This window comes from Vigna umbellata, chromosome 7 (genome assembly GCF_029865625.1).
Source record: "Vigna umbellata cultivar VRB3 chromosome 7, Vumbellata_1.0, whole genome shotgun sequence".
NCBI lineage: Eukaryota > Viridiplantae > Streptophyta > Magnoliopsida > Fabales > Fabaceae > Vigna > Vigna umbellata.
Window position 1 is genome coordinate 47,784,690 of NC_142171.1, and position 20,411 is coordinate 47,805,100.

Below are 20,411 nucleotides of genomic sequence, written 5' to 3' on the forward strand. Positions count from 1 at the left end.
TTAGTTGTAATTGGAAAACATGGTTAAAAGAATAGGGTTTTAGTTTTCTTCAATAAAATAAAAAATAAAACATGGTAAGGGAAAGAAACCCTAATTGAGAGCCGTGTGATTCAGAGCTGTACTTTTGAAATGACGTGGCCATTAACATGTGGCAGCCGAAAGCACATTCTAAATGAAATGAACATTATTGACCAAAACCCTAACACTAATCGTATTTCTTTTTTACTCCCAAAAAAGCAGATTCCTTTTCACTTTCTGTTGGACCCCACAAGGGATTTTATTTTATTTATGTTCATTGAATATTCTTTTTACTCTTCCCATTTATAAAAATATTTTCTTTTACTGTTTATCATTTGTGATTAAACTAAAAATATTCATCATTGAACGGTTACTTAATATTTTGTGCTAAGTATTATTAATGGGTTGAATCTGGCAGAAGTACTAGTTAGTCTCAAATACCCTAATTAGGTTTGACTTTCTATGCGGAAAAATATTTTTATTTAAGATTTGATAATACGTGTAATTATCCAAAAATATTGGTCTATTATATTTTTTAATTCAGTTAGTATCATAACTCAAATAAAAACTTCAGGGTTTGACCATTATTCCAGGTGTAGTTTCATCATTATTTTTTTTTTAAAACTTCTCTGATTTATTGTTATAAATAAATAAATTCTTTTCTAACTTTAATTTTATTTTATCTTAAATTTTAATATGTTTTGTATTATTTTGTACTTTAGTTAATTTATACATGTTTTACTTCTAATAATTTTATTTAAATTGTGAAATAAATTAATAATGAACAATTATGGTGGAAGAAAACAAGAAAAAACTCAAGAACATGTTTTGGACAAAAAAAAAATCAATTTGAAGCAAATACTTATGTTGAACGCTATTAAGATCACACTCAATGCTTCCATTATGTAGTGTTGTCAAACTACCTAGGACTGAGCACCACATTTGTAGGACTGAGAACCACCAACTCTTGCACAGGTAGCGTTGAGCAATGGAAAAGTGGTGTCGAGCACCACTTAGTCCTAAACAACTTGCGTTGAGCGATCTAAAACGATGGTGAGTAATGGTTTAACAGAGAAACCCTTTTGCATTTTAACTGATCGCGTTCACCGGTGCTGATACGACATTGAATGGTGGCGTCACTGACATGTCAAAATGAATTATTTATTCATGTTTTCCTCAAGGTTTTTGAGCATTTCTTCCTCAAGGTTGTTTGGGTGTTGAGAAGCTTAATTATAATTTCAAACATGTATTATAACATTTATGATATTGGAATCCTTAATACTTACAACCAACACCGGTAGTTTATCTATATAACAATCAAATATCAAATATGGTATAAGATTCTAAACTCAATTTCTAGATTTATGTATTGACTTCGATACTAGAAATCTCGATTTGTGATGAAATAATGGAACAAAATACCAAGACCAAACATACCAAAGTGCATGTTGCAACTCTTGCATGACCAAAGTTAACTTATAGCTTCGCCAAAAAGAGATCATGCCTCATATCCCGCCACGAGAATTTATTACGAAAATGTTAACTCATTTGTACAATGACACAAAATTCCTATAATATATAACATTTTTTTGGTAGTGATCTTAAATTTTTTTAATCACACAACTAAGTTTTGTTCATACATTTTTATGTGGTAATTTATATTTGAAAGCTTTTAACTTTGTTTGTGAGTATCTTTATGTATTTTGTTAAAGAAATATATCAATCTAAGAGGAAGATTTCCAACTTTGAAATTTTTCATTCAAACAACCAAGTTTTGTTCAAGCAACTACTGGTCATTTAAATAAAGTGATATTCGAGAATGAATGTTATTTTACTACAAAGTATCGCTTGAGTTAGGAAACTTTATCCAAATGATAAACCTCTATTTTATATTGCTTGTTTTACTCGAGTAAAGTAATGTTCTTATTACTTAAAAAATTGTTTAATTATAATATATGTATTATATGATTTCAATGCTTATTCCATGAAATTGAAATATGTTTATATGACTATTGTGGAATGAGATGAAATCAACGATACAATCGGTGTGAGATGGTATTTGTCAAGGAGAGTATAATATAAAAATTGAAGTGTGAAATATATGAATAGAATATCTAAAACTGTACTAATAATTTACATCTATGATAGACACATTCGGTATGGAGACTTTTAACACCAAGGATTAGATGGGTATGGAAGGAGTTATTCTATCATATGTGGGTTTCAATTGGGAATTTTGAGATAAGTGTATATTAAAATTCAATAAATGTTAGTTTAAGATGATGTTTATACTAAACTTTATGGTATGGAAACCATCTAGTTTATAAAAATGTGTGTTGATTTCTTTTATGTCTTTGGTAGAAAATGAATGTCCATGACAGACTTATTCAAAGAGTTATATATTTATAAATATATGTACTAAACTTATATGATATGCTCATATTTCTTTTAACTTAATTGTTTATGTATATTCCTTATGGATTCTGATGATTGTATCTGATATAGAATAGAAGTAAACAATAGAATAAGTGATGGAATTAAATAGAGATCAACGTAGCACCCTAAGATTTTCAATAATGTATATTATAAACATGTAGACACATAATGTATATAATATAAATATTATCAATTATCATCTATATATATAAAGTTCTATATTTGCAAACTATAAGAACTATGGTTCCTTAGAAGAATATTTATATATATATATATATATATATATATATATATATATATATATATATATATATATATATATATATATATATAATTATCATTTAAGTACTCCTTGTGTTTATGCTAACATCTACATTATTCTCTACTTGATCAGACTAACATTGAAGTTATGTTATATTCTTTTCTTAATGAATTTTGTGCTTACTACTAAACGCTTAAGAAAATTTTATACCTTCACAAATATCCACACTACCTACACCTAAAAAGCGAAACAAAATTAGTAAAGGGTCACAACAATACCCTATATCATTACCTTTTTTTCTATAAATATATCCATACAAATAAAAAATTCCTTATACAATAGACATATAATTTATCTTCAAAAATTTCATAAAACTTAAATAAATAACTTCTTTTGAGTAACATATTTTCACTTGAGGAAGAATCAAATAAAGAGCATCTATGTGATTTTCGTTTAAGTAAAAATTGATAAGTCTTTCAAGGGGATGTACCAAAAATATTCAACACCAATGAGAGAAAAGAGATAAAAGAAAGAAAAAGCTTAACACAATGGTCATATTTGCTTTTTCTTTTTCATCTATTTCCATTTCACCACCATCTTACTCATTCCATTTTCACCTAAATTTCACCTTCAAACATCATCCCTTTCGATATTTGGTAGCACCATTTAATAGCTGGAATACTTAGAAGTATTTTGTCCCAATTAGAATTTCAAATAGAGTAAGTTTTTATCTACTCTAGTTAAATTATTTTTCTTTTTCATAGTGTTTAGTCATGAATCTTAGTAAAGATAGTTTAGAAGAGCGATTCTATCAACTCCATCTATCTTATATGAATTTTTTTTATTATTTGGACTCTTTGGAATAAGTCTCTAGTTGGGACCAGTTCAATCTCTTGAGCTTGGTGTTTTAATTTGGAACAAGATTTTTTCGAGATGAAGTTAGTAAAGATTGTAAAAATACTATTATTTTAAATGCTTAGTGACATGAAATGATTGTGATAAGAGCTTATAATATTAAATATTGTTGTGAAATGATTTAGTTATGTGGTAGTTGACTGAATTATTCAGGCTCTACTTTAGATGTTGTTTCTTGTATAACAATCTCCGTATGAGTGATTCAATCTCTTAAATTTTGTGATGATGACGTGGATAGTTGTGAAAGGGGTAGAAAATTGAACTTTTTTGGCATGATTGTTTTGTTTATGGGATGCAACTTATATAAAGAAATGAGATTGGATAAAATTAGTGGATTGTGATTAGTGTGTTCAAATTGATGCATTAGTGTATATAAGAAATTTTTGGAATGGAATAAGTTTATATAAATTAAGAAAGTTTTGAAATAACTTAGATAGACCCAATAGACCAGTTTCATACACACTAAAAACTCTAAAAAATTTGTAATAGTGTTGGGCAAAACCATACAATCGTTGAGTGCTACCCCAAAAATCAATTCCAAAGAGCTCCAGAGGTTTGAAGTGTTAGACATCAACTATATATCATTGGGCATTATCCGAAAAATGGATTACAAAGAGCTCTAGAGGTCAAGGCATTAGGTGCGAACTAGTTATCATTAGGCGTTCGAAGGAAACTACTGGGAAAAAACAAAGTTATTGGGTGAGAAGTGAAGAATTAAAATTCAAAGAGCAGTATCGCAGCAACCATTGGGCACTAAGTGCACCTATGACTGTTGGGTGGAAGAGAGACGAGAATGGGGTCTCGTTGGGAGGAGGTTTGAGAAAATTATTTTGTTTTTAGTGTGTTTTAAATCAATTAGAAGTGATAAGGTATAATATTAGTTTTTGTGTGAATATTATGTATGTAATGACTTGCAGAGACGAAGTATTATACATTGATGTGATGTGATGATAACTGGTGTATTAAGAGGGATTCTACATGGAGACAATTCTGGTTCTACTAATATTAAACTTAAGTACACGATGATTTCTAGTGGTGAAATTTGAAGGAGATTTCTACACTCTGGAGTTCAACATGAAAAAGGATATAACTTTGTAAATATAGAAATTTACCCTGATTACACTTGTGATGGGATTTTGGATCCTAGTTTCAAATATATAAATATAACTCTTGAGAGAAAAGAAAAAGTCATTACAAGTGCAAGATCTCTAAGTCACTTAATATACTTGTGTTTCGAAAGTAAGGTTGAGTATTTATGCTTATGAATTTGTCATGAAGATAGTACAATATGATGGATAATTGATTTATTTTATTGAATCCTTTATGATAATATTGTTGTAAAGAGTACATAAAATATTAAATAAGTTGCTTTTTATTTCTTTAGTGGTGTTTTGATATCCAACTACCATATATGTATTATATGTGAACAAAGGACTTACATGTTCCTATAATAATAAAGAGTAACAATGAGACTATGGAGTTTATTTTGTTTTATATTATAAAAATGTAATTATAATGTATATTTTTATGTTATAACTTGTTAGACTTTTTTTTTAACTTTCATATACAAGATATATATTTGTAAATTAGTATTTTAGTGTTATTTACTACCATGGTTCATGATGAAATTAATAATATAGTAAATTAAAATTTTTAACCAATTCAACAACATTCAAGTTTTCATGTTTACTCAGTTTGTTTGCAATATTATTAATAAAAATCTCATACTTATTCTTAACAATAATTTCAATTTAATAATTACAATGAAATTCAACCAACATCAAATATCTATATTTGAATTTCTTAAACTTAAACAAACATAACAAGGATACAAGCTAAGTGGTAACATTATCTATCAGTTCCACCATAAAATCTAATATCATATCCAAAACTATCAAATAATTGAAATTCATCAAACTTATTAAGTTGCCTTACCTTTTATCTTTTGAAAAAGAAACCAAATAACTAAAAAAAAGTTGTGAAAGTTCCAACTTACTCTTAAATATTTTGATTAATAAACGAAACATATTATTATAAATTTGAATGAACATAGAACATTAACAAGATTAGGTCTCACATGCAAAAAAGAAGTACACACAAATGTAAGCTAATGACTAAAACTATAAACTAGAAATGTAAAAAGGAAACAACTTATTCAAAATACTTGATTTCTTTATACTATTCTAATCTTTACTGTGTATTAAAAGAGAATAAAATTTTAGAAATTAAATTGGTAAACAATAAAATTATAATTTAATTTAAGGATTAAATATATTTTTAGTCCCTAAACTTGGACGTAAAATTAAAATTTGTTATTGTCTAAAAATTTGATACATTTTGGTTCTTAAACATTAAAAATGAGTAGATATAGTATTTTTATGGTGTTAATGTTTTAATACGTGTTAAACAACCTTTTACGCTCACATTTTAGCTAGAATGTGTCAAACGATATAAACAACTCAAATGTCACTTGATACGTCAACGCAATTGGGTTAAAAGAATTATATCAATTCATTTTTAAAATTCAAAGACTAAATTGTATCCAAATTTCAATAGACGAATTATAATTTCATATTAAAGTTTATAACTAAAAATATATTTAACTCTTGATTTGAAAATACAACAACGGTTTAAAAATGAAACTAAATAAATAAAATTGTATTATATATAAAAATATTTTAGAAATTTATAACATAATAATTCAAGTAATTCTAGTGACCTCTTGATGCAAGACCTAAGAACAGAGAAAAAGAGAGTCCACATCATTTGCATTTAATCTTCAATATTTATTGCTTGAAAATTGAGAAAAAAATGTTTTAAGTGTAGACCTATTTATTTTTTTCTAAATTAATAGACAAATTCAGTAGTTAGTAGAAAGTCAAATAATTAAGTGCCATAAATTTTGTTTAAGAAAAATCAGGTGACATTTTCTAAATAAAGGGCACAAATTATCACTTAACAACAATATTGACATACCATTTGACAAGATACACTCCATGAATATAAAAAATATACAATTAATTTACATAATAGTAGTTGATTGTTCAAAGTAGGAGGGTAACCACAAATTCAATTTTGGTCTACTTATCTAGTATTGGGATCAATCTAATAAACAAAATGATATCAAATGCTTCATCAAGCAATATTACAAAATGACAAATAAAAACCAATAAAAACAAATAAAAACAACCCTATTTTAACTGGAAAGAGAAATCGAACTAACATAATTTTTAACAAAAAAAATTTGAAAAGTAAAGGATTATCACTCACCAAAAATACTTTATCTTTAGTATGAAAAATTGCAAACCAAAAAAAAGAGTAAAATTATTAAGTATAAAACGAACCAACCCGACTTTGATCTGTCAAAACAGATTAGGCTGGACCAGCCCGTCACTTAATAATGGATTGACTTTTACAATCCAATCCACCGAGATGTTGGGCTGACAGACTGAAATGGGATTATGTCAGGTTGTCAGGTTGTCAAGCGAGCTGTCGAGCTTATGCTACTGGGATGATATTGGGTTGTTGAGCTATATTTAAATAATTTATCACTTATTTGAATATGACATTCCTGCCTATAATTGAATTTCCCATAATATATAAAAACATGTTCATATATTAAATAATTCTTGCTCACACAATCATTTGATCACTAATACTAAATATTTAAAAAATTAACAACGAGCTCCATCATCATTTATTCGTTCAATGTTCATCATTTCCCTTTTCAGGGTTGTTAAATACAGGATTAAAAGAACTCCCTCCTCCACTCTTCCATCTTCATCAACATCACCATTTAAATCACGAAACTCATGCTTCCAAGTGGAAGTACAAATTATTGCTTCAACATTTTTTTTGGAAATAGATGACTTTTATACTTGTTCAAAATCCTTGAACCAATGCTGAAAGCATATTTATATCCAACTATAGTAATTGAGATACTTAGCAAGTGTCTAGTCATGATTGACAAATCTGAAAAACGTCGACAATTACTCTTTCACCATTCAAGAACATCCATAGATTCAGTAATATCAACATCCAATGTTGGTTCATCCAAATATATATCAAGTTGGATCTTTCCCATTTTAGTTGTAGCCAGAAGCTTTCATTTTTTTATTTCTTATAAAAAGCAAAATCAAAGTTTAATTTATATGTATAATAGTAGTAATTAAATGACAAGAAAGTAATATGACTTACATCAAGAACGATTTACTTGATTGAAGCAATTAAGGATGACGTTGAAAAATCACTACTCTTACACTTAACAACAAGGGAAATCTCATTCTTTGAACAATATTTAGATAAAATGTTGTGCAATTTTTGCTTCATCTTCTCTAACTTTACTTCCAAAGTTAGAGGATCGATCTTCTCATAACAATATCCTAATGTTTCTAACTGCATCAATGGGTCTAAAACTACCCCAAATGCAAGAATAATGATATATTAATCCTAATATTTATCAAACTTTACCATCATCCCTTTAGTTATATCTTGAATAACTTCATGTTTATCTTTTAAACTCTTCATTAGATTTGTTTGGATGTTCCAAACTTGTAAAAAATACAAGTATGATGTAGGATAACTTGAGGCATAACTCATATTTGTAATTTCATAAAATTGGTGACAAGAAAACACATTTTTCGTACTATTTTCCATTTCTCCTCAGACGAACAATGCTTGTAATTATTGTCAACTAGATGTAAACTTGCAAACACATGTTAGTATTTAAGGGTACCTTCCCACATAAAAAAAAAGTTGAGTTGCACCTTGTAGGAACGTGTATACACAAAGCAGACAAATGTCCCCTATTTTTTTAAGATATTGCAGATTCTATAACATACTTTATGCTCTTCCTAATATGATCTAAAGCATCATCAAGAATCTCATTCCTTCTTGCATAATCAAATTTAAAATATGTGCACAACAACATATATGCAAAAACTCACGATCACAGACTAAAGCATTTTGCCAAACAAGCTCACTTTTTAAATTTTTTATCAGAATATCGTTACGAGAAGCATTATCCAAAGTCAAAGAAAATATTCTTTTCTTAATATTTATCTTCTTTGACAACTGAAATCCTGTGTGAGGTGGAGGAAAATGTCAAAAGTTGAGAATTTTGTTGCACAACTTCCAATTTAAGTTCACATAATGTGTTCTCAAAGCAATATAACCATCACTAGTTAAAAACATCCATATGTTAAACAAATTCTATTTAAAATTTTCATGAACTCTTCCTTTAGCATGGTTTTTTCTTTCATAAATATTCTAAAAACATCACTCTTTATTGTATTTCTAGAAACTAATAATGCATCAGGATTAAGATAAGTTATCTAAGTTCTAAGCGCTTCATACTCAACAAAGTTGAGTGGTAAACCATGCTGAATAATTAAATTGGCACACATCTAATGGTTTCATTTGATATATTCCCTAACACACTTTATATTTTTCCTAATATGATTTAAAGCATCATCAAGAGTTTCATTCCTTTTTGTACAATCAAATTTAAAATATGTGCACAACAACACACATGCAAATATTCACCATCACAAACCAAAGCATTTTGCAAATCAAGCTCACTTTTTAAGGTTTTTATCAGAATATCATTACTAGAAGCATTATCCAAAGTCAGAAAAAAAAAAATTCATTTCTTAATTCCCCAATCATGCAAAAACCCATTTATTTTCTTTGAAAACTCAAATCTAGTGTAAGATGGAGGGAAGTGGTTGTTGTAGAAATTGCTGACAAAATCACGAACAATATTTCCTGAAGCATGTAATTTCACTGTCCATAAAGACTTATCCGAAGTGTGTTGCACAAGCCCATAGCAAGGAAATCTAAAAATAGTATAAAATAAACCCATAATATTTTTAGAAAAGAAAAAGAGAAAGAATGAAATTAAGAGGAAGGAGAATGAAAGAAAATGTTGTCTGTTTCGGAATGCAATAAATGCTCTATTTATAGAACGTGAGACAGGTCCCCTAGGTGAGAAACTTGGTCAAAGACCGTTGTCACAATGATGAATAATAAATAAATAAATAAAAATTGAACGTTACACCAAAGAAAGTTTTGCCAACAATAATGAATAATAAAAATATGATTGTTTGCACTTTTGAATGTTGCCGACATTTAAATCCAACATTTATTTTGCAATAAATTGTTATTTTACATCAATCCCCCACATAGTGCAAAACCAAGAAAATAGAAAATTTGGAAAATGATTGTATATAAAGTAATAGCACAAATATTTGTTCTGGTGGTTAAACAAAGATTAAAAGAAAGATAAGAAACTTTTTTCTTGGGTTTCATAGGTTGTAATGCATCAGAGCTAGTATAGAAAGCTATATGAATCAGTCTAAGATCAAAAAACTTAACACACATTGTAGTTGGTATAGTAAGTTATATGAATTAAAGACAATTGACATGTGTTAGAGGTTTATCAATCACAATACACCCTCATAATCATTGATGTTATCGTTGTGTTGCGCTTATTAGGCCATGCACATGCCTGATATTCATGAGTGCTCTAGAGATCATGTCAAGATCTCATGCAAGCGGCCCCACTCGACACTTATGTAGGTGATTTTATCAAGTGTATGCTGCAAATCATATACCACCCACAAGAGATATGAAAATCATTAAAACCTTTGTTAAAGCTAAAATTCTTTCACCATATAGAATTTTAATGACAAAGTTTAACCTCTCATAATGTAGTCCTTAACACTTTCACACACACCATAGGAATGGACATAATTGATTAAAATCAATTTAGTGTTATCAAAAGGAACTAGTGACTTGTTTTTACCCATACGAACCTTATTCATGGGATCTCCATTCACAAATGTTGGGTTACCATAACTTGTTTGTTTGCAAGTGGCTTAAATCTCATTCTCCTCGATGTTTCTAATATCATTTGTCTTCCTAGGTGTTTTTGTCAGAGGATCTGCTAGATTCCATTATGACTTCACATAATCAATGAAAATAGTTCCACTCTTTAGGATTTGTTTCACCAAATTGTGTCTCAATTTTATATATGTCTATTCTTTCCATTGTAATTCTTATTTTTAACTATAGTTATTGTCGATTGGCAATCATAGTGTATTGACATCGATACGGTTGGTTTTGTTCCTAGTTGAATGTTTTCTAAGCAGTTTTTCAACTACTTAGCCTCATTATCATCCATCTCATGCGACAAACTCATATTCCATTATTGATCTTGCAGTAATTATTTGCTTGGTTGATCTTCATGTAATTGCACCACCCACAAGTATGAATACATAACCACTAATGGATTTTGTCTCAACTAAATAAGAGATCTAGTTAACATCATTGTACCCTTCTAGTACAATGAAAAATCCACTATATTCAATGGCATAATCCATTAAACCACTTAAGTATTTAATAAGCCTAGCAAATGCATCCTAGTGTTCCTGATTGACATTGAGTGTACCTACTTAGTCTACCTATTACATAAGTAATATCAGGTCTAAAAAAAACTCATCAAGTTCAGTAAGCTCCCAATTATTTCAGAATACTAAGGCTGAGAAATAAATTCTCCTTTATTTTTCATTAATTTAGAATTAACATCGTAAAGGGTACTCATTGGTTTAAAGTCATAAAACTCAAACTTCTTAAGAAGTTTCTCAATGTATTGTTCTTGGGATAGTAATATCCTATCTCCCTCCCTTATGATTCTAATACCTAAAATCACATTGGATTCACCCATGCTTTTCATTTAAAAATTTGATCCTAGAAACAATTTAGTTATAGCGACAATCTTATTGTATGTACTAAAAATTAACATGTGATCCATATACAAACATATAATGACATATTCTCTACTTTTAGATTTAGAGTACTATCAATATCATTAGATGAAAAGTCAAATTTATTTCTTCGAGTAATTAAGTAACATTACCTATACTCATATTGTTTTTAAATCAAACTACCATTTTACTAATATTATAAAAAAATAGTGCACCAACTAGATTAAATCAAAAATAATATATGACAAAAGTAATAAATCATATGTTAGTTTTCCATCAATACCATGTGTCAATCTTTAAAAAAAAGATATTTCTAGAAGCCTAACATTATAGTATACCTTGATCTGAATTCCAAATCTAAGCATTATAACAACCCATTATATGCCATGCACTGAACTCATCATGGTCCCATAATATTGAATCCAAATTTTTTTTTATGCACAAAAATCATAATATATATTTACGAAGATATGTTCCACAATACAATACAATTGCTTATCCAAAATAAACTAAACTAAGCCATGTGATTAAACCACTAAAATTAAAAAAAAGAGTTTGGCAATTGGGCTCCATATATTACACTCTAAATAGGACCACACCTTACCATACATCTTTCACTTTGGATTTTAAAGCTCCCCTACATGTAATAAGTCTTAAATCAATTTTCATACCATGAAGCATTCAATTTTCAATTCAAGTCAAAACTATGATTTCAATAAAGTGCCCATTATATGTTTTAATCTAAGAAACGTAACAACTTTAATGAACTTATATGCCGCATGCGGAAACAAAATTGAAATTTAAAAAAAAAACTCAAACACATGCATCTCATATGTGTGCCTCCTCTGCCAATGACAAACCAAACACCACGAGAGAGATATGTTTGTGCCAAAAAATGAGAAGAAATTGGAGTTTTTTTTACCCACAATACCAAAGACGTAAATTTGGGGAATAACAAAAAATAAAAGAAAACTTCACAATTAGGGTTCTCATTAGAAGAAACACCATAATAGGATTCATTCAATTGGAATCAAAAAAAGAGTTGTATCAAAATTATATAAAAAATATTGGCATATTAAATGAAGAGATGTTGCATCACAAATTCTAATAATTGTTATATTCATGGCCACAAAAAATTTAGGTGATATGCTCTTACATTATACACTTTCTAGAAAGTTGTGATTTATACCAACTCGAACAGTGTAACCACAACGAAACCATAATGTATAAGTCCTTAAGATTATTGTAGAAATTGCTGACAAAAACAAAAACAATATTTCCTGAAGCGTGTAGTTTCATTGTCCTTAAGGACTTATCTGCGGTGTATTGTGCAAGCCTCCTAGGACACAACAAGAACTTCTCAGAATTTTCTGAGGATCTTATAACTAACAAGGAACTCTAAAAAGAGTAAAAAATAAACCGAGGATATTTTTAGAAAAGAAAAAGAGAAAAGATCAAACTAAGAAGAAGAAGAATGAGAGAAAATGTTATTTGTTTTGAAATATAGGAAATGCTCTACTTATAGAGCGTGAGGTAGCCACCTTAGGTAAGAAAATTGATCAAAGATCGTTGCCACAATAATGAATAATAAATAAATAAATAAAAAATGAACGTTACACCAAAGAACGTTTTGCCAATAATAATGAAAAATAAAAAACTGACTGTTTGCAATTTTGAACGTTGCTCACATTCAAATCTAACGTTTCTTTTGTAATAAATTATTATTTTACAACAGTGACAAGTTGAGAATTTTGCTACACAACTTCCAATTTGAGTTCACATAATGTGTTGTCAAAGCAATATAACCATCACCAAATAAAGACGTCTACATGTTAAACAAACTCTATTTAAAATTTTCCTGAACTTTTCCTTTAACATGGTGTTTTCTTTCATAAATAGTCTCAAAACATCATTCTTTATCGTATTTCTAGAAACTAATATTGCATATGGATTCAGATAAGTTATCCAAGTTCTAAGTGCTTCATACGTAACAAAGTTGAGTGGTAAACCATGCTGAATAATTAAATTTGCACACATCTTATGGGAAACCATTTGATCTATTTTTCTTGCTTTCAAATTTCCTTGCTCGTCCACTTTCATTTGCCTCACATCTTCATATTTAATTTTATTACATTTTTCACTCTGACGTTTCAAATGAGAAGTGCCATATTTTATTACAACCTGTCATATCCTTTTCATCATCACCAATCCCAATCCTAGTAAAATATTTCCAACAATCAAAAGTTGTTGACTTATCTTTTTTGTTATTTAGTTGAATATTCTCCTTATTATCTTCAACCTCATTATGAGAAATATCATCGTCTTTGTCATTGGCATCAATATTTGAAATATCTTTAGTATTGACTCATCCATAGTTACTAAATTCTAATACATAACACAATAACATGAATTCATTCAGTTTAATGATGAAGAATAACATAGTTAGAACTGTAGATGTAGTTGAAGAAGGTAGAAAATAAATACTCACCTTAAACGAAGTGATGCGAGGCTGCATAACAATTGAACAAGATTGGCACCGACCTTAAATGATGAAGTGATTTTTACTACCAACAATTGCAAGACTATGCAAATTGAGGAGATGAGATAAGATGATGCAATACATGGAGATTGTTAGCAAAACACACTCTCAATGTGAAAAAACTTATTCACCTCCTTGTATTTTCTTGTTGTTTTTTCGTGTCAACTAGACATTAATTTATAGGTCTTTTACATTTGGCTTTTCCACCAAGTCATAATATCTCCAAAATATAACCCAAATCATAACCTATTAAAGTCTTTGATATTTTCTCTCCTAAAACATCAAAATATTACTACTCATAAAATCTGTTAAGTATTCCCTCATTTGAGGTTACCATATTACTACTAAAAAAACTACTAAATATTCTCACATTTATGTTTACCCATATTATTACCAATAAACATTTGAGGTTACCATATTACTACTAATAAAATTAGGGTTCTAAACAGTGGACGAATTATGGCATTCCAATTGTTTAAAAGAAGTGAAGGAAATGGTGTCGCGGGCAAGGGCGAGTTCCTCATTTAGGTTTTCTTAATGATGTCGGGTTTTCAAGCTAGCCTACCAGGCTGGGCAAGGAAAAGTTGCTTACATTTAGGTTTTCTTTTTAATGATGTCGGACTACCAAACTGGTCTATTGGGGTGGGGGATGATGTGTTCCTTACATTTAGTTTTTTTAAGATTTTGGACGGTTAGGTTGGCCTACTAGATTACCAATCTAGACAGGATGGATTGTGTCGACCTATCAAATTGAAAAGGCTATCCCAATTTGTTTTTATTGGTCAGATTACTAGACTGATCCATAGAACTCAGTCCTTTTTGTCACTCTACTTTCGAGGCTTCAACATAACACACCACATTCTAGAGAGAGAAAAAGAGACAATGTTTAATTTCTTATTTTTTTTATGTTAATTATTTTGAAGTTAAATACTAATTTTACAATAACTTTTTTGTTTTTTTTCTTCAAAATTATGGGTTAAGTAGTGGAAAATCACCTATTAATAGTATGTTGGCTAATTATCTCTTATATTAGCCAACTAGGATTGGCTAATAGAAAATGAAGACGCATTATCTCTTTTATTAGCCAACTAGGATTGGCTAATAGAAAATGAAGAGACACGAGAGAGAGGAAACTAGGGTTAATAGAAAATGAATAAAAAAAATGTTAGGAAGAATTATTATCAACACCAGAAAAATTTTAAAAGTTAATAAAGAAAAAAAAAACATAACGACGATTTTAGTTATAAACCACAGGAAATTATTGGAGTTTTAAACCCCCGAAAAATAACCCTTCTTAAAATATATTATTTTTGTAGTGTGGACTATCACCAAATATAAAAAAACATACAAAACTAAATACTTTGGTCTCCTATTTATATTTAGTACATGTAGATAACGTTGAATATACAAATTGAAATAAAAGATAATATATATATATATATATATATATATATATATATATATATATATAACATAAGATATGAACGTAAACACTATATCTTAATAAAAATATACAATACAAAATTAGAGTGAATTAGTTATTAATTAAACCATAAACCTATGAAAAATAACATTAATATATGAATATTCATAAGTCACTTCTATTAAAATTATCAATTTTATCAACAAAAGATATACAATAAGTAGCATATTTCCAGAATATTAGTATTGAATTTGAAGTTAGTATATTGTATATCCATCTAGTAATTTCCTATGATAATATAATTTTGTATATATTGAATTGAGTATTAATGACTCTTCATTTCTTACACGATGTCATACATTTTTTTATGAAGTTTCATCACTTGACACTTTTGTTTATACAAGTTGTAGAACCTGAAATTACTTATTTATTGTTAGAAGTGATATTGTATACTTATACTTCTTGAAGCTAGGTCTATTCTATAAAAAAAATAGTAGTGATAATACTTGTTGGATCTAATTTAATTAAAATAAAACACTCCTATAATTTCTTAAAAAGAGAATTTGAAATACTTTACTTTGAGTTTATTATATATATATATATATATATATATATATATATATATATATATATATATTACTTTTATTATTATTAGATCAAGTGATATACTAAAATTATATAGTATCATAACAATATTTGTATTGTGAATATTTTCATATTCGCAGTTAATAATTGATACTTCTGGAGCAAGAATAGATTGTGGATATTTTAATATTATTTATAAATTAAATAGGTGTGATATTATATTATTTATATTTACGAGTCTTTTTTATTAAAAAAATTAAAATTAATTTATATTTTATTAGATTGAATTTAATTAAATTTTAATTTATATTAAATTTTGTATTCTGTTTTATAATTTTATTTTAAAAATTGATAAAATATATATTTTTAAATATATATATATATATATATATATATATATATATATATATATATATATATATATATATATAAGTATTTACGAATATTTACATATTTTAATTACTTTAATGGTTTTAATTTATGATTCATAACATTATAACGTCTCAATCTAAAAGTAACTCCAAATTTCAAGTAACTAATCCAATTAATTAGATTTGATTTAATATTTTCTTTCCAAGTAATATTTTTTCTTGTTTGAATTTATTTTCTAAATCAAATACCTCTCTCAATTTACAAACTTCATCTTTCATCTGCAAAATCAAATGAAAAAATATTACCAACAATTCAAATAAAGTATGTTTCGTAGGTTAATTAGTTTAATTAAAAATATGGCATAAGAGAGAGAAGGAGCAAGATTCTGTCGGTCGAAGATTAGGTTTTCTCACCTAACATGGAAAAAAACAAATTTAAAAACTTAATTTGACTAATTTACATAATATGATATTATTAAATTAGTTTTCATTTTTTTTATCTCCAAAGTTAGTACTTTTTTATTTTATCATTTATCTCTAAAGTTACCACCTTTGTTTTAATCATTCATCTCCTTAACACCTATATAAGGAGTAGAAGAGGGCAACACTAGTTCGTGCGTTCCCTACTCACTTCAAAGAAGAACATGGCTGCGGAGAACAACAACAGCGTCGTTCAGGTTTCAGAGTTACCGGTCAAGAGACCGAGAGAAGAAGAACAAGACGGGAGAGAGAATGGCGTTCCCGACACCCTTTCAACGCTCCCCAATCACTCTCAACACTCTGGTATCTCTGCGGTTATTCCTGGTTGGTTCTCTGAAATCAGCCCAATGTGGCCTGGTCAGTAAAAACCCTCACTTTTCCTTCCCCTTTTTCTCTCTCAACCTTCAATTTCAAGACTTTTCATCGACCCCCTCTTTAATTGCTTACTGGGTATGAAATAGTTGCTTTTGTTGAATCGTTGTTTCGATTGTTCCATGTTGGTTGTCCTATAACAGACTATAGAGTGTTTTCTAATCTGTGTCCTCTAGTGTTTTTCTTTTTTCCGGGTTTGGTTTTATTGGGTAGGTTCGAGACTATGTTTTTGTTTTTCGGTTCTTTTGTTATGTCGCTAAATATTTTTTCTGATTTTATGAGGAGGGAGACTTTGTTTTTTAAATCAATGAGAAGTGCGCATATCTTGGTTAAAAGGATGCATATGATGTCATGTCCGTAACAGAAGCACATCTTCAAGTTGTTGTTGTTGTTATGATGAATGTTTGTGCTGCTGTTTTGTAAAAACACACGTGAGATGGAATCTGATTTTAATTTGCAGGGGAGGCGCATTCTTTGAAGGTGGAAAAGGTTCTGTTTGAAGGGAAGTCTGACTATCAGAATGTCATGGTCTTCCAGGTGAATATGTACTTTCGGTTAAATTTGATAATTTTATTATTTCTGCCCCCTTTTTGTGGTCTTTGTTTTATTTAATGATGCATTCTATGATATTTTTTGCAGTCGTCCACCTATGGCAAGGTTCTTGTTCTTGATGGTGTCATTCAGCTTACAGAGAGGGATGAGTGTGCCTACCAAGAGATGATAACACATCTTCCTCTTTGCTCTATTCCAAACCCCAAAAAGGTAATTTAGAGTATGACTGCTTTGATAATTTTGTTTAGTTTAACAAAATATTTTTAGGACAATTGTGAGGAAGTGTGTAGCTTCTAGTCACTGAATGTAAACGTTTAGATAGTGGGGAGGGCAGGGGTTTGTCAGAAGAATTTGTGAAAAAAAAAAATGCTCATATTGATTTGTTTACTCATATTGTTGATGTGCTCATCATCATGCTGACTTAGGCTGCACTGCTGGTGTATATTTAGCATATCATTGTCTGCATTTATGCATTTGGTTGTTGAGTTTACATTTTATTAGAAATGTACAGAATGGTATGTGTTGATGAGAGTAGGAAGAATCATACTCGTGGAGCAAGGCATTTGAGATATGTCTGGAACCATAAGCAATGATCTTTTTCTGGAATATAATGTTTGGATAACATTCTGTGTAATGTATGTTTGATTAATTGTTCTTTTCCTTGCTTCTTTTTTTCTGCTAGGTTTTGGTTATTGGTGGAGGAGATGGTGGAGTCCTGCGTGAAATAGCACGCTATTCCTCAGTAGAGAAGATAGACATTTGCGAAATAGACAAGATGGTTGTTGAGGTAAGCAATAGCCACAAAACTATTATTTCCAACCTCTAATCAAAGCAGAACATTTTTAGTAGCAGACTAATCTTGCATATAATTTGTTTCTCATGCTCTTTTCTAATTCTTGTAACTTGAGAGGGGGGTTGGGTTTTCTGCTTAAGTATGTTGGTTATTGTCATACTTTTCCCCTAACCTTCTTAAGCTAAATGTATAATAACCTCTATTAGCAATATGAGCTAAATATCACAATTGAAGTTGTTACACTTTGCAGGTCTCCAAACAATTTTTTCCAGATGTAGCTGTAGGTTTCGAGGATCCACGTGTGACACTTAATATTGGTGATGGTATGATTAGCTATTCTCCATAGTTTTTATGTTCCTGAACTACTTTACTGTTGAAGATAACTTTTCTTGAGATGGTTTGTCTCTATGATCTAGGAGTTGCATATTTGAAGGCTGTTGAAGAAGGAACTTATGATGCAGTTATAGTGGATTCATCCGACCCTATTGGTAGGATATACTGTAATTTCTTTGAACATTCCTGGTCGTTTACAGTTAATGAATATGTTTCTAATTGAGATTATATTTAAAATGTTTAAGGTCCTGCTCAAGAACTGTTTGAAAAGCCATTTTTCGCATCGGTTGCAAGGGCTCTTCGTCCAGGAGGAGTTGTGTGTACTCAAGCAGAAAGTATATGGCTTCATATGGATATCATTGAGGGCATTGTGGCCAATTGTCGTCAGATATTCAAAGGTTCTGTCAACTATGCATGGACCACTGTTCCTACATACCCAAGGTATGCATGCTGCTTCAAAATTTTGTTATCTATTTTCCCATTTGCTTGACACTCTTTAAAACAAACATACCCTTATAATTGTCCTTATTGATGTTGCTTTGATTTTTTTCCATTTCAGTGGGATGATTGGTTTTATGCTTTGTTCAACTGAGGGTCCTACTGTGGACTTCAAGAATCCAGTGTATTCTATAGATGAGGATGATAGTCAAACTAGACCATTGAAATTTTACAACTCTGAGGTTTGTGCTCCAACCCTTTCACTTCAACTACGAATTTATTTTTCTCTTCTTCTTACTGAACTGTTATATTTTGTCTGCGTTTTTCACTTCAGCTTCATTCTGCGGCTTTCTGTTTGCCATCTTTTGCCAAGAGGGCTATTTGTTCTAAAACAAAGTGAGAACATTTTTCATGAGACTGAAGAAGCAAGTGTGGCTGCAGTGTTGCTTTTACTGGATTGGTCCATCTGTCAATGAACTGTGGAATAAGTTAAGAGCTTCAAGATGATGATGATGACATTTTGAAGAGCAACTTTTGTTTCATGAAATGACTTGGTAGATGACGGATTCAGTTCCTAGTAATTTACGTTGTTGACAGTTTAGAACTTCAGTTGAAGATTACTTTTTGTTTAATGCGTATGTTTTTATCCCTTTGAAGTTAGTAGCTTTTAGTAGTTAGTATTTAGTTTGGTAACTACTCATGATAAATTTTGTTTTATACAATGAGAATTTATAATAAAAGTAGCTTTCAATATACATTTGATTATAATTATAGACATAATGAGACATGAGAATAGATAAATGATGATGATGAGTAAGTAAACAATCATTTTTGTCAAGTAATTCTTTGAATGATTCATTAAGTGTTATCATGGTAATTAGTCCTTTTTAAAGTAATAAAAAAAGTAATAAACGTTTTAGATATTTCTTTTTCTTTTTATTTTTATATCTATTGGAGGAAATTAGAGTTTGAGTGCTTGTGTTTGGGAGGGACGTCATTGTAATGGAAAAGTGGATAATGAGTAGTGCTGTATTTGGATATGGTTAGTTTGCAAGTTACTCACACTCTAAATTAATTTGATACCGATTAATATTTTCTTTTCAAATTTAATTTAAGTACAAGATATTT

General features: G+C 29.2%; 1 protein-coding gene across 1 annotated transcript; it reads left to right on the forward strand.

Annotated features, from left to right (window-relative positions):
• Positions 1-16,915: 16,915 nt before the first annotated feature.
• On the forward strand, positions 16,916-20,036 carry LOC124840340 (spermidine synthase 1-like). Its single transcript, XM_088094447.1, has 9 exons — positions 16,916-17,152; positions 17,628-17,704; positions 17,807-17,929; positions 18,402-18,506; positions 18,763-18,835; positions 18,929-19,000; positions 19,091-19,286; positions 19,405-19,525; positions 19,618-20,036. The coding sequence occupies exons 1-9, from the start codon at positions 16,960-16,962 to the stop codon at positions 19,681-19,683; spliced, it is 1,026 nt and encodes a 341-aa protein (XP_087950573.1). The 5' UTR covers positions 16,916-16,959; the 3' UTR covers positions 19,684-20,036.
• The last annotated feature ends 375 nt before the right edge of the window (positions 20,037-20,411 follow it).

Excerpts from the sequence above, each read along its gene's own strand:
- LOC124840340 (XM_088094447.1), top strand. The coding sequence starts at position 16,960 with ATGGCTGCGGAGAACAACAACAGCGTCGTTCAGGTTTCAGAGTTACCG. Across the intron at positions 18,507-18,762 it reads TAGACAAGATGGTTGTTGAG|GTCTCCAAACAATTTTTTCC; the intron begins GTAAGCAATAGC and ends TACACTTTGCAG. Across the intron at positions 19,287-19,404 it reads ACTGTTCCTACATACCCAAG|TGGGATGATTGGTTTTATGC; the intron begins GTATGCATGCTG and ends TTTCCATTTCAG.